General features: G+C 51.0%; 5 protein-coding genes across 5 annotated transcripts; 4 read left to right on the plus strand and 1 right to left on the minus strand.

Annotated features, from left to right (window-relative positions):
* Positions 1-2,843: 2,843 nt before the first annotated feature.
* Positions 2,844-4,139, plus strand: N7515_002171 (putative C2H2 finger domain protein; the record flags this gene model as incomplete). The annotated part of the gene is made up of 2 exons (XM_056662915.1): positions 2,844-3,959; positions 4,014-4,139. The coding sequence occupies 2 exons, from the start codon at positions 2,844-2,846 to the stop codon at positions 4,137-4,139; spliced, it is 1,242 nt and encodes a 413-aa protein (XP_056525028.1).
* A 1,101-nt stretch (positions 4,140-5,240) lies between these two features.
* Positions 5,241-6,627, plus strand: N7515_002172 (uncharacterized protein; the record flags this gene model as incomplete). The annotated part of the gene is made up of 3 exons (XM_056662916.1): positions 5,241-5,849; positions 5,907-6,071; positions 6,124-6,627. The coding sequence occupies 3 exons, from the start codon at positions 5,241-5,243 to the stop codon at positions 6,625-6,627; spliced, it is 1,278 nt and encodes a 425-aa protein (XP_056525029.1).
* A 384-nt stretch (positions 6,628-7,011) lies between these two features.
* On the minus strand, positions 7,012-8,837 carry N7515_002173 (uncharacterized protein; the record flags this gene model as incomplete). Its single annotated transcript, XM_056662917.1, has 2 exons — positions 7,012-8,741; positions 8,804-8,837. 2 exons carry the CDS (start codon positions 8,835-8,837, stop codon positions 7,012-7,014), a joined length of 1,764 nt encoding a protein of 587 aa, XP_056525030.1.
* A 1,760-nt stretch (positions 8,838-10,597) lies between these two features.
* N7515_002174 (uncharacterized protein) lies at positions 10,598-10,783 on the plus strand (the record flags this gene model as incomplete). The annotated part of the gene is made up of 1 exon (XM_056662918.1): positions 10,598-10,783. The coding sequence occupies one exon, from the start codon at positions 10,598-10,600 to the stop codon at positions 10,781-10,783; it is 186 nt and encodes a 61-aa protein (XP_056525031.1).
* Positions 10,784-11,252: 469 nt separating this feature from the next.
* On the plus strand, positions 11,253-12,691 carry N7515_002175 (uncharacterized protein; the record flags this gene model as incomplete). The annotated part of the gene is made up of 6 exons (XM_056662919.1): positions 11,253-11,399; positions 11,463-11,689; positions 11,754-11,893; positions 11,948-12,042; positions 12,099-12,212; positions 12,263-12,691. The coding sequence occupies 6 exons, from the start codon at positions 11,253-11,255 to the stop codon at positions 12,689-12,691; spliced, it is 1,152 nt and encodes a 383-aa protein (XP_056525032.1).
* Between the last annotated feature and the right edge of the window lie 155 nt (positions 12,692-12,846).

Here is a 12,846-nt window from a genome sequence, read left to right on the forward strand (position 1 = left end):
GACGAAATGTGGGCTTTAAACCCCACCACGGCTGATCATACCCATCGGCATCAGCCCTGCAGAAAACTCATGGCCGCAGATCACCCGGGTGAACAGACAGTGAACCTTCCACTAAACGCCATTCCCGAGGACGATCGTGGACGCCAACCGTGAGCTTCTCCGAAGCCACGTCGGCAAGAGCCGACGCAGGCGACACCAAGGCGTTCAAGATCAGCCAGGTGGATCCTTGCACGCTGTCACATCTGGGTGAGAGCCGCCTTGCATAAGACCATCCATATACTAATCGGCTTCGAATCATCGCATCGAGTGGTGTAGTAGGAGGGTTGTGACTGTAACCGGCATGAGGCTGTACACGGGCGATCGACCGGGAACCAGCATAGGAGGGGCGATGGATTATTGACGATCAATTGATCGTCGCGAAAGTGAGCCTTTCCGGGTGTGCGACGTGCGGATACGATGTACCCATGTCCAGACGCGTCGTGGAAGGGACAGCACAATCGATTGCCGGAGTTTGTCACGAGGGTTTGAGATGTAGTCCAATCCCTAGTGAATGTCAGTAAGCTGCATAGAATGTATAGGATGTACTATGTTGGAGAAAAGCCGTGTCCGTAGTTCGGTAGACACAGCTAGGGCAGAGGTATGCAGTTGTCAAGAATGTGACTCGGATGCCTCTCTCGCATGTCCAGCACTTGACCCCTTTCTTTTTTTCCTTCAAGAGTACTGCAGGTTTAAAGCTGGACTGCTACCAAATACGGGGGAGTAAGTCATGCAGTCCGGATCGTAATATTAAATTCCATGCGTCTGTGGACATGTCTTGACTCTTAAGTTGTGCCATGGACCTCGGGAGCTTCAGCTATCGGAGTATCATACGCCTGTGTCTTCTACCATGTGCACCGGACTCTTGTCCAGGCCTATCCGGGAGATATCTGAAAACCAATGTTATATGATTGAGTTTGCGGTAGATGAACTCTCTAGCGCTGTTAACCTTTCTTTTGACAGCGATGGACGATCGACGGGGCATGTCCTTTTCCCCGTTTACGTTAAAGATATGTCCGTGCAGACCAGGAATGTACCTAGTGGTTCGAGGATAAGAATCATAAGATCTCTAACATCCAGACCCTAAAGCGAGTCTATTCTGCTCTCGACTCATTAACATTCCCAGAAACCGTTGGAGCGAGCGAAACCCGAGGGCTTGGGTGGAGGCGATTGGCTTCCGGGGTGTGGCGAAGGAAATTCAACGGGATTTGGTTGACCTTCGTTTAGAGAAAGGAACCATGGTCGGTTAACTGGGGACCAATCACATTGATCTTCTATTTTGGCTATTGAGAGCCAAAGAGGGGGAAGAATAGAGAGCATGACCAGAAGATGGATATTATTACTATTAACCATTACCGATTATCTACATAACTATACGGAATACGGAGTAGTAGTATAGATCACTCTCTTTATGACCCATGGTCTACATGGCCCGAGGCGAATCATCAGATCCCAAATGCCGAAATCTCCAGACTTTAGAAGCTCATAGGCAAAAGCGAAAACGAGACTAACTGAATCGCGCGATCACGCTCTCGCTAACGAATGACCGGCGAGACAAGCTCGCTTGCCTCTGCCTTGTCAAAGGACTCTCGTATTCTGGCCATTCCGGTCTTGTCCGTGCGTTATGGTTGCCTCCCCTATTGGATAGAAATCTCACCGCGATAGAAGGAAGACGAAAAGGTATGGATCCCAACTGAGATTTCTTTTTTTTTTTTTCCCTTTTTTATTGTCAATAATCGGATCCATTCCAACTAGCACAGATTCTCTCCGGAGTCCCTACACTAGCGTCCTTTTTTTCCCTTTTTCCATTTTTTCATCTCGATCAGCCCGGACGCAAGGGATTCCCCTCAAGGCAACGGGTCTGTCCTTGACCTACTTTATAGTTATTTTCGTGAAGACCTACTATAAGATGCTTTATAATGAAATAGAAGCGAACCAAAAGAACCAAAGATCCCATGGATATTAGCAAATCTAAAACCTAATAAAACCAGTAATCTGGAACGGCTAAGCGGAGAACCAAATCTTTTTAGCTGTCAACCACGTTCTGCTGACACCCCTCCTATCTTTTTTATTTTTTTTTCTCGTCTATTTCGCCCATTTTCGCCCTACTTTTCCCTTTCGATTCGGTTCTTTAATATACACAGTATCAACTTCTATTTTGTATCATTCTATTTTTTCCCCACGGTGGCCAACTTGGCCCAGACCCGAGTAGACTCCATTCCCCAAAAGGCAAAGGAAGCCCAATCTTATTTACTTTTCGCTCTCTGGATCTCTTTCTGTTCAAGGGTAATATACTCCTGACTCTCTCTCGTTCTCTCTGTCTCTCTCTCTCTTATTATAACAACTCCCCCCGCGCTTGGTGTCGCCTCCAACGCCACGATCTTTTCGCCCCCCCACATCTCTCTTTCTTCTTCTCATCTTCGCTGCTGGGTTTCAACTCTCATTCCCCCACCCCCGAGACCATGTACTTCTCGCGCCTTCGTCGACCGTGACAATCTCACCTCCCGTATCCTTTTGTGGATAAACTCTGTTTCACGCCTTTGACTTTTCCTGTGTGTGTGTGTGTATACGTTGTGTGATCGAGTTCTGGTTCTTCCAAAGATTCCCCTATTTGTCGGAAGAACTTGAGTCCCTCGACTCTCTATATCCCGATCGCGAGCCCCAGCGATCGACGATCGCCCCTCCTGGATTCTACCAGCCCTTCCGGGGGCTTACCTGGTGACCGAGATTGGACACTGAGCGGTTCCTCCTTCGGTCAGCTCAACGACCCGGAATACTACGTAGGAGACAGAGATCCATCCGCCAACATGGCGACTCTAGCAGTGCCAGCAGGAATGGGGTCATCGCTGGAAGCGCTGTCTGCCCCGCCGCTGAACGTGCGCCGCCCAGCGGCGCCAACGTTACCCAGCTTTGAGCTTCCACCACCACCGTTCCTGGGTGCGAATGCAGGAGCTTCCAAGTCCGGCGGACAGCCGAGTCATCCTCCGATCTCGCATGCACCAGGCAACGTGAGCGTGGGGAACCTGTTAACGCCACCCGCTACGGTTCAACCGGGGGAGCACGCCACACCTCAGCCATTGGCGCCGTCTTCAGGCGCGTCCTCCGAGCTACCGCCCACGTATTGGCCCGGGGCCAATTCGTACGGACAGTCCTGGGGATCGGGAGTTCATCCATATTCAGCTCGCAGTTCGTTCTCACCATCATCTGGTATGCAAGTGCGCTCATCCGTCACATCACCGCCGACGACGGACGGGTTACCGCATCCATACGAAGCATCGACACTACCCTACCAATCTCTCTCTCATGCCTTACCCGCCCCATCAACCATGGCCCCCTCTGGCTCACAGCCTGGCATGGCTATGTACCACGGGGGACACGCTACATCTCCCGGCTCACTTCCCTCCAACGACCCCTATGCACCCAAACACCAGCATATGTATGCCGCTTCTCCCTCCATGCACAGTCCCCACCAGACCGGCTTCTCCCCAATGTATGGGAACCCCGCCGGGATGGTCCATCCTCCAGGACGAATGTCGGTCCACAACCCATCGGCCGGACAGTCGCCGCTGGGATACCCCCGTCAGCCGTGGCCCTCCTATTCTCTCCCCGCCATGAACGGCCCTGTTATGAGTAACGTGCACAGTCCCGGTGGACCCATGTCGATGATGGGTGGTATGCAACCGGGGCTGCTGCCCGGATTTAGCAGTGGACATGTCGCGAGCTCCCAACATCTATACGGAGGACATCCACCACCACACGGCATGTCTGCCCCGACCGCTGATCGTCCGTTCAAATGCGACCAGTGTCCCCAGAGTTTCAATCGGAACCACGATCTCAAGCGCCACAAGCGCATCCATCTAGCCGTGAAACCTTTCCCCTGCTCACACTGTGACAAAAGCTTCTCGCGCAAGGATGCTCTTAAGGTGTGTATATGCTTTTCTCCATAACAATTACCAAAATACTAACGTCTTCGATAGCGACACATCCTCGTGAAAGGTTGCGGAAAGGACGGCGAGTCGGACGCAAACGGCGGCCATGGAGCCGACATGAAGAGCGACGGGCGAAGCGAAGACGGCAGCCCTATCCTCAACGGGCGTGTCTGAGCAGACTTCAATCTCCTGAAACCTTCGTCTTGCCACGACATAACACCTCTCCCGAACGATCCACCACCTGCATATCCACCGGGGTGAAGTTCGAAGACATATGTATCTACAAAGACATTTGGAGTCGTGGTTCCTGCCGGGTCTTTTTCCTCATTATTTCTGCTATATTTTCCAGCTTTGGCGAAGGGTGCGTGTGTGGTTTGGGCATCTGGGAAGGGTCTGATACTGCTGTTTTTTTCATGTTATATGTGCTTTCTGGACTCATGTGTGACGTGTCTTACCTATCCTGCTTCTCTGTGATTTAAAGCGATTAAGCGAACTGTTAATGGGATGGGCTACGTCGGTATAACTATACGAAGTATATAACCATATACATCAATATGGAAGATATACCTAATTTCCAAAGAAACTGGAATCCGAAAGGAGTAGACAGTAGATAATAGATGAATTCTCCAATATCTCCAACTCCAACGGGTATGCATGTGCATAAATGGTGGAAAACTCATTTCCAAGCCCCCCGCCCGGGGCACATGGCCATGCTTTACGGTTATTGGTTATCTGGCCCAGCCCTGTTGCAACGTTAAGTCTTGGAATGAGGCGTCTCTCCCCAGCGTTACGGCGGGTGGTGGATAAACCTTGGATCCGCCATCCACAGCCATCTCAAGCCACTGTTTACCCCAGGTGGGTAGCCACATGGTTGTTTCATGCTAATTTGAACAACCGCCCTACATGTATTCAGACACATTCGCATCTCTTGACTTGAAACCATAAGATATGAAGCATTGCAATCCTGCTGTACGCTGTACATCGAGAAAGGGGTGTTCCAATATTTGGAACTCCGAACCATTGTATTCCGCATTAGGCACCATTATGTCGGCTCACCACGGAGCCAAGAAACCAGTCCTCTTACGAAGTTAAGGATCGTCCTATTTTTTCTTTGAGCGGGCGGGGATGGAAAAGTGTAATTCCATGATAGTTTCATTGCAATTGGTATGTAAGCCCGCGCAGTGCACTCATGAGGTCCATTTGCTTTTTCCTTCTAGAGGCTGGTCGGTATAGTATACATATATGCAACATATAGCAAAGATCGGATTGCATCAGATGTTCCAATTGCTCTTGCTAAGTGCCCTGGTAGCACAAGGAATTTCGGCGTTACCTGGTCATCTAAGACCATCGCCATCACTCAACGCAAGGATAAAAAGGGATGAGTATATCAGCAGCGAGGGCTACCAGATCTCCGGCGAAGTCGAGAATGGCACCAGCAAAGCTCGCTTCGACATCCCCACACCGGAATTGACTCTCGACAGCAAGACGCTGTTCAGCCTGGATGCACCGCAGATCGATACAATCAACGGGTCTGTATTCGACTGGTGGTATTTCGATGCCGTCTCAGAAACAAACCCAGACGACTCGTTCGTTATTACTTTCTTCGCATCGTCGTGGGAGGCATTTCCTTTCCTGAACGAGAGCGAACCCTCTGTGCTGACGGCTTGGGTGTGGGCTTCGTTCGCTAACGGGACCGTCTTTGCGGATTTTGTGCCCGCCACTGTGGCTACCGTGAGAGGTGCCGATGTCGCGGGGACGAACAGCTCTGGGGAGTGGGCTTCCACCGGGGTCAGCTGGGAGGCAAAATCAGAGGATCTGTCGCGGTATGAGATTACCATTGCTTCTGAGAAAATGGGGGTAGAAGGGCGGTTTACACTGTCTTCGGTAAGTAATGGCTGAAACTTACATGGATACATGCGGTTTGCTGACTTTATCCAATAGCATGTACCGCATCATCTCCCCTGTGGGATCCAAGAGGAGCGGACGACGCTGGAGGTTGCGCCTCATATTGGCTGGGTTAGTCTGGTGCCTGATGCCGTGGGCGAGGTGGACGTCAGTATACTTGGGTCGAAGCTGAAGTTCCGGGGACCTGGGTATCACGACAAGGTCAGTGATTCCGAAACACGGCAATGAATGATCCCGTCTAAGGTTGTGGTAGAATTGGTCCGATCGACCGTTCATGGATTCTGTCGCGAGCTGGTATTGGGGCCACGGCCGTCTGGGTCCATACTCGATTGTATGGTTCAGTTATTTTTCTCTTGAAGATCCGACGAACACCACCTATGTGAGCAGCTATGTGGCCAAAGATGGGGAGTTGCTCGTATCGGCTTGTAATTCGTCTTTTCTCTCTGTGAGACCGATTGGTAGTCCAGGAACCACTGGTGGTCGGTATCCACCGCGAGTGGGTGATGTACCGGATGGGTTCAGATTGGAGTATGACCTGGGAGAGGGGAATGGCCAATTGAACGTCAATGTCACGATCAGAAGGTTGGTTACAGGGGATGAGGAATATTATATGCGTTGGACTGGTGATTTGACTGGGGAGGTTGTCAAATCTGGGGATGAACGACCACCAGGTACATGCGCTGGTCAGAAAACAGCAAAGATCACTTCAGGTCTCATTGGTGTGGCGGTTTTGGAGCAATTTCTTTTGGTGGAATAGATGCTGAAGACAAAGAAGGGGATCAAAGAAAGATAGAAGTTATAATATTGAGCAATGAGAAGATTTACATACCCAGGTCAGTACATGAAAAGAAGGTCGTTCTATAGGCTCGGTGTATGTCAAAGAAAGTAACATTTGCTGGGGTATCTCGCCTAGCTCGCGAAAGTAAAAAAAAGGAAAGGAAAGCTAAGAAATAAGTGAGAAATGAGAAATGAAGTAGAAAAAACAATGTAAAGAAATGTCAAGTGCTAGTGTGTCAGGGTTTATAGAAAAGGTTCCTTCCTCCATGGCTGCTTCCTCCCCCTCTTCAGTACTCTTCCACCTCATCCACTCCCACTGCTCTTCCCACCGCCCTTGTCGAAGAAAAAGCTAATAGCAAGAGTCTTATAAAGTGAGTTGCTTGGCCTTCCATTCATCGACCAGACCCCGATAATCCTCAGTACCATATGGCTGGAGGCACCGTGTCAGCAAGCCCTGCTTGCGCTTCGGTGAGAGACCCAACTCCCGGAGCATAAAGTCAATATAGGGAATTGCATCGAACACAAAGTCCGGGTTCCGTCGCCCGAATCCTGCTGGGTAACGGTATCGGCCGAACTCTGTATGGAGGGCTGTCTCCCAGGCAAGGTCGTCCTCTGAGGTGTCTTCGCTCTTGAGGTCCGATGCAGCACGCACAGCAGGTGGGCAGCGCTCATGTGTACTAGGCGTCAGATCACCACGGAAATAAGCTGAGATCCACAGCGCCTGTGTCTGAGCAATCAGGGTTGTGTTGATGGTCATAGTGACACCCATGAATGCCAGGGAGCGCTCCTTCACCAGGGAAAGCGGCACCATGAACTTCGCCAGGCGGAAAGGATGGGGCGCAGCGGCCTCGGATTCAGCGTTCAGTGGCTTGAAGCGAGGGTTTGGGCGTGGTTGATCACGCAGTCGGGGGAACCGGTGCAGGATCTCTTTGTCCGCCGCCTCGACCATCTCCTTACTCAGAGGATCCGTACTCCAAGGGAATCCCAACTCGCGGTCAATGCCTTCAGGCAGGAATTTGAGGTTGGGAGTGCAACGCCAGCCCGTGGAGCAGATTAGCGCTGATGTTGGCAGTGCCTCCCCAGTTGACAGATGGACAGTGTGGTCCGAGAGACGATCTAGATCAGCGATGTGTACTTTAATAGTACCATCCTTGATCAGATCGAAGAAATTGGTTGGATAGTTAAGGATGCTGAGTGAGGAAGCAATCCAGAATGGGCTCACCCACGGCTTCAGTTTCTTCATCTCCGGGTGCTTGTTATAGCCGTTTAGCTGGACAACATCGTCGCCCAGGATGCCCCAGAACGCGTCCACAATCTTGCGACCAAGCCAGGTACCATGTAAAAAGCTTCGAACGCCGCTGAAGCCATCGGCATCGCCCCAGATACATGGGCTAAACCAGGTCAGCAAGCGGGTGGTTACCAGCTTTTCGAGCCACTTCTTAAGGGGCGTCACGTAGGGTGGCGCCATCCAAATGGGGCCATGGCCGGACTCCCGAATGACCCAGTCGACTTTCATACCCGACGTTGCGCATGCATAAGCTGCATCCCAAGCCGACTTAGTCCCGCCAAAAACGGTCGCACGCTGTCCCGGCTGCAATACCGCACCTTGATATTGCAGCAGGTCGCGACAATGGAAAAATGGCGCACCAAAAGACTCTTGGCCTTCGAAAGTAGGTAGGTATGCCTGTGACGTGATTCCAGTGGCCACAATCATTTTCTTGGTCGCAATAATTGTCGAATTATCTCCGTGCGACACGCTGAGTTCCCATGTTCCATCCAGATTGTGTGTCGCGCTCTCCACATGGTGATTCAGCCGAATGAGATTTGTGAAACCGAAATGCTCGGCATAGGCCTCCATGTATTGTTGGATCACATGGCCCGGAATATGCTGCCCAGGCTTGACCCCGAACCTCGCTTCGTCCATCGGAAAGTCGCTATACTCATACGTCCCTAGCATATTGTTTGACTTGAGGCCTTTGTACAACCGGTGCTTAGCCCAAACTCCACCAACGGAGCTTGCAGCCTCCAGCAAGAGCACATCATGATCAGGGTTGACCTCACGATAGGTCTTGACAGCGGACAGTCCGCTCCAACCTGTGGGGCCCCAACGCTTGTCAGCGCCATTGCGGCAGTGAGGAATGAAGACTCAAACTTACCTGCGCCTACCACGACAAGATCCACAGACTCCATCGTTTGAACTTCCCTTACTTTTGGGGGGTTGTCTTTCGAAGGGTATGAAATGGCCCGTTGCAACCCAGATTAATGTATGTACGAGCGAACGAACACCAGCGATGACCAGAATATCGGGAAGTGAAGGAATGAGCGACAACTAATAGAATTAGCACCGAGCCGACCTTATGAGGGGACGGGATATTTCCTTTAATTTCATTGATTTTCTCTAATTTAGCCCTTGCTGTTGCAGGTAGGACCCCCAGAAATACGGACGGGAATAGTGGACCTGTCTAATCTGAAATTACCCAGGCAGATCCACGCCGTTGAGACAAGTCCCCGGCTCGGACGTCGCCTGCCTTCTGTGGAACAAACAGACAATGGAATAATATGGAGAAAAGGAAAATTAAGGGACCAGATCAAGAGTCTGCCCAGGTGGGTTGTTTATGCTGACATGTATGGCATAACATATGGTACTATGGCTACAGACTCCCCTTCTTGGCCCATCTGGGTACTCGGCATGCACTGGGTACAACCCTAACAAGACCGAGTGTGACGGCGTTCATTCTAAGTGGAATTTGTTTGACTAGCTCCGCTTCATCTTTGAACCAGTTTAGCCTTGTTGTCAACGCGTGGCCAGGCCGTTCGAAGTGATCGTCCACTTTCAGGTTTTTTCCTTCGGGGACTATCCGAGGTAAACGGACCAGAAGACGAGAGGAAATGAAGATCTCCTGCGGTTCTACCGAACGCCTGATGGATAGTTCGACTGATTCTTTGGTGTTGGCGTTTACATTCACTAATCTTCGACCACAAAATTGGATCAAAAACAAAAATCTGACCGGATCAGCAAGATGCAGTATGCAGCCTCACATACTGCGGTTCGTCACGAAATTGGACTATTGAGCGCCCTCGTCCACAGCCAATCAATCACATTGCAATCAGACAAAGTATTTGAGATTCAAACACACGCAGTTACCGCGGAGCAAACCGACAGAAGAACCAACCCACGAGGCATTGCGTATACGAAGTATCCGTATGCATCCACAGTCCAAGATTTGGACCCGCTGTTCGGATCCACCAGGCGGTTGGAACTGCCCGCTGTCAACCGAAAATCTGTTCTCTGCATCTCATCGCCGTTTGGTGTATTTCCTGTTAAGAAATTATGCATAATTTATTATGTATGGTGTGAGTGAGCCCTGGGAACATTCCAACCCCTGACCCGGGCGAACCGGAAACCTTCGCCTCCATTCTAGTACTTTTGTTGTCTCCTGGACTCAGATGGCGCGTTACAGAAAAGTGGCACCCAGTCCATCGGTGCTCAGTAACTGGCTTAAGATAATTGACACACACCGTTCGAAAATTCCAAGGCTTCCGCGCTATGGGCATGCTCCGGGCTGATCAGCGCCAAATATACCGGAATGGGAAATACGTCTTGGCTTGTAAGTTCTGATGGCTCTTGGTCTCCCGGTCTGCCGGTCCGCCGTGGGGAATAGTACACCATTGGCTGTATCTCAGGCTTCTAGCGATTGCCCAGTGATTGTCCGGTGTCCGGTATTTGGATTAATCCGTTTGCACATCCTATGATCCTGCGACGATCAGAGAACAAAGAAAACCCCCGACCTCCTTGCCGGACCATGGGTCCATGGCTGCTTCTCGAAATTTGGTCCAGTTGATATTGTGCCTGAGCGCAGTACTCCCAGTGTGTAACCAGTGCCATTTCAAGTGGGACAGACTGGAAGTCTTGTCGCTGCGCTTTAGACTAAAAGATATTTGCATATCAAATGTCGATCGTCGACCTCAATGTGGAAGTTGATATCGACTCAGACGAAGAGCGGGTCCTCCTCAGGACTGCTCAGGACCGCTCTATTTCCCAGCACCCGGTTAGTTGGGAGTTCGAAACAAGCTATCTGGAGCTTAAAGTCCTCCCCGGGAACTTGGGGGCCGCCCCATCGTCAGTCCACCACTAAACAGTGGCCCGTAACTACCCGGTAAGACACTTGTTCTGCACCGAAGCTGTCATCCCACTCTCGGCTCCAGACCTTTCATAAACCCACTTCACGTGTATAGTTATTAATAACGGACGTGGCTTATGTTTAACTTATGAAGGAAGTAAGGTCCGCTGGGGTGCCCAGGTGGAGATTTGGCGGCTTTTGGCTTTTGGCTTGTTGCTTTTTTCTTTCTTTGAACTCTTAGAGTTTCTAAATCGACCAGGGCTCGGGCTTGTCTCTTTGTTCGGCCAGATTCCAATCGGGCGAACGAACGAACTCAAGGGAGAAGCATCGAGATTTTGTCATTTGCCGCTTCTGTCTTCCGCATCTCTTGCCCCCTGGGTGCAATTGACCCTCTCTCTCTTTTACTTTATTTGAATGGGCATCCTGGGTCAAACACCCTTTCCCTCTATCCTGGACCGGTAGAGAATAGAGAGGAACCACCGTCATGGCAGGCAATACCCAATTCAATACCGAAGCATTCACTTTGTTGGGAATCGCAATTCTCATCATTGCCCTACGTACGACGGCAAGATGGGTTATGGTTGGCCCGAAAGGGTTTCAAGCTGATGACTATCTCATGCTGGTGGCCTGCGTGAGTTTGACCCTATTCTGCGGTGAATTATTGTCTTGTCTTTGCTGATTCAAATCGACACAGGTGGTGTATGGACTCGAAACTGGTGCCGCATACATGGTCGGCGCCTGGTTCATGGGCCTTGCGAATAACGCTATGACGGATCAGCAGCGGAAGGATCTTTCCCCGGATTCAGAAGAGTATCGTCTGCGTGTGGGCGGCTCTAAGGTCCAAGTCGCCGGCTGGTCTTTATACACTCTTTTACTATGGTTGCTGAAAACATGCATGGCTATCTTCTACTCCCGGTTGACGTGAGTTGCTACCCTCATTGCCTCTAAGCTGGTTATTGGTACTGATGTCTGTTCTGCGATATAGCGCGGGCTTGTTGAACATGCGAATCCGAATCCATATCGCTTATGTTTTGATCGCCGTTACTTACATCGCTACGATCTGTTCAATTCTCTTCGGATGCCACCCTCTGCACAAGAACTGGCAGATAGATCCGGATCCTGGAAGTAAGTGACCAATGGTTGGCCGTGAGAGAGAACGTGCGTCTGATTGTTTGATAGATTACTGCCAGCCCGCAGTGTCCAAGATTGACATCTATGTGACGGTGGTCCTGAATGTCGCGACGGACATCTATCTAATTAGTATCCCAGCTCCGGTAAGTTTCTTCCAAGTCAGTGTCATGAAGTACCTATAACTGACGATCATGACAAGCTGCTCTACAAGGCCCGCCTAAAGTGGCGAGAGAAGCTCGAGCTTTTGATTCTCTTCAGCGGCGGACTATTCGTCATGATGGCCGGCATTCTACGCTGCGTACTCATCGTAACAGTAAGTCCCGACCTCACCCATGAGATCAAAACACATCTGACGACTTCCAGGCTGGTGCAAACGGCGCCCAACAAGCCGGCAGCTGGGCCTGCCGCGAAACCTTCGTAGCAGTCGTCATCGGCAACATCCCCATGATCTACCCCCTGATCCGCCGCGCCACCCGACGCGCCGGTCTCTACCTTACCACACGAAGCCGCGAAGACAGCTACCCCGGCTACCCTCTATCAGAAGGCGACACCGGCGGCGGAGCCGGGTACTCGAGCAGACGCAGAAAGTTCCGTCATCCACTTTCCATTCCCGATACACAGTGGAACACAACCAGCGACGAGCAAATGATCCTACCTACCTCACGCCAGCAACCGGCAACTTGCGCTGCCGGCGAAGCTGACTGGGAGACACACAGCCACAACAGTCAGAATGGCATAAAGGTCGTTCATGAAACGATAGTTCACAGTGCTGAGAAGTCGCCGAGACGATGAGTCGCTCGTGGATAATTCTACCAGGTAATTGTGACGTTACGCATGTGGGTTTAGCGCTGGCGCGCTGGCGGCTGGTTTTTCTTCTGTCACGTATATCTTTACGGTCGTATCGGATTGGCCTTTTGTCTTTTTGAGCAACGCGCGCTTTGGGTGGT

This window comes from Penicillium bovifimosum, assembly GCF_028826915.1.
Source record: "Penicillium bovifimosum strain IBT 22155 chromosome Unknown utg000002l_segment0_segment0, whole genome shotgun sequence".
NCBI classification, from domain to species: domain Eukaryota; kingdom Fungi; phylum Ascomycota; class Eurotiomycetes; order Eurotiales; family Aspergillaceae; genus Penicillium; species Penicillium bovifimosum.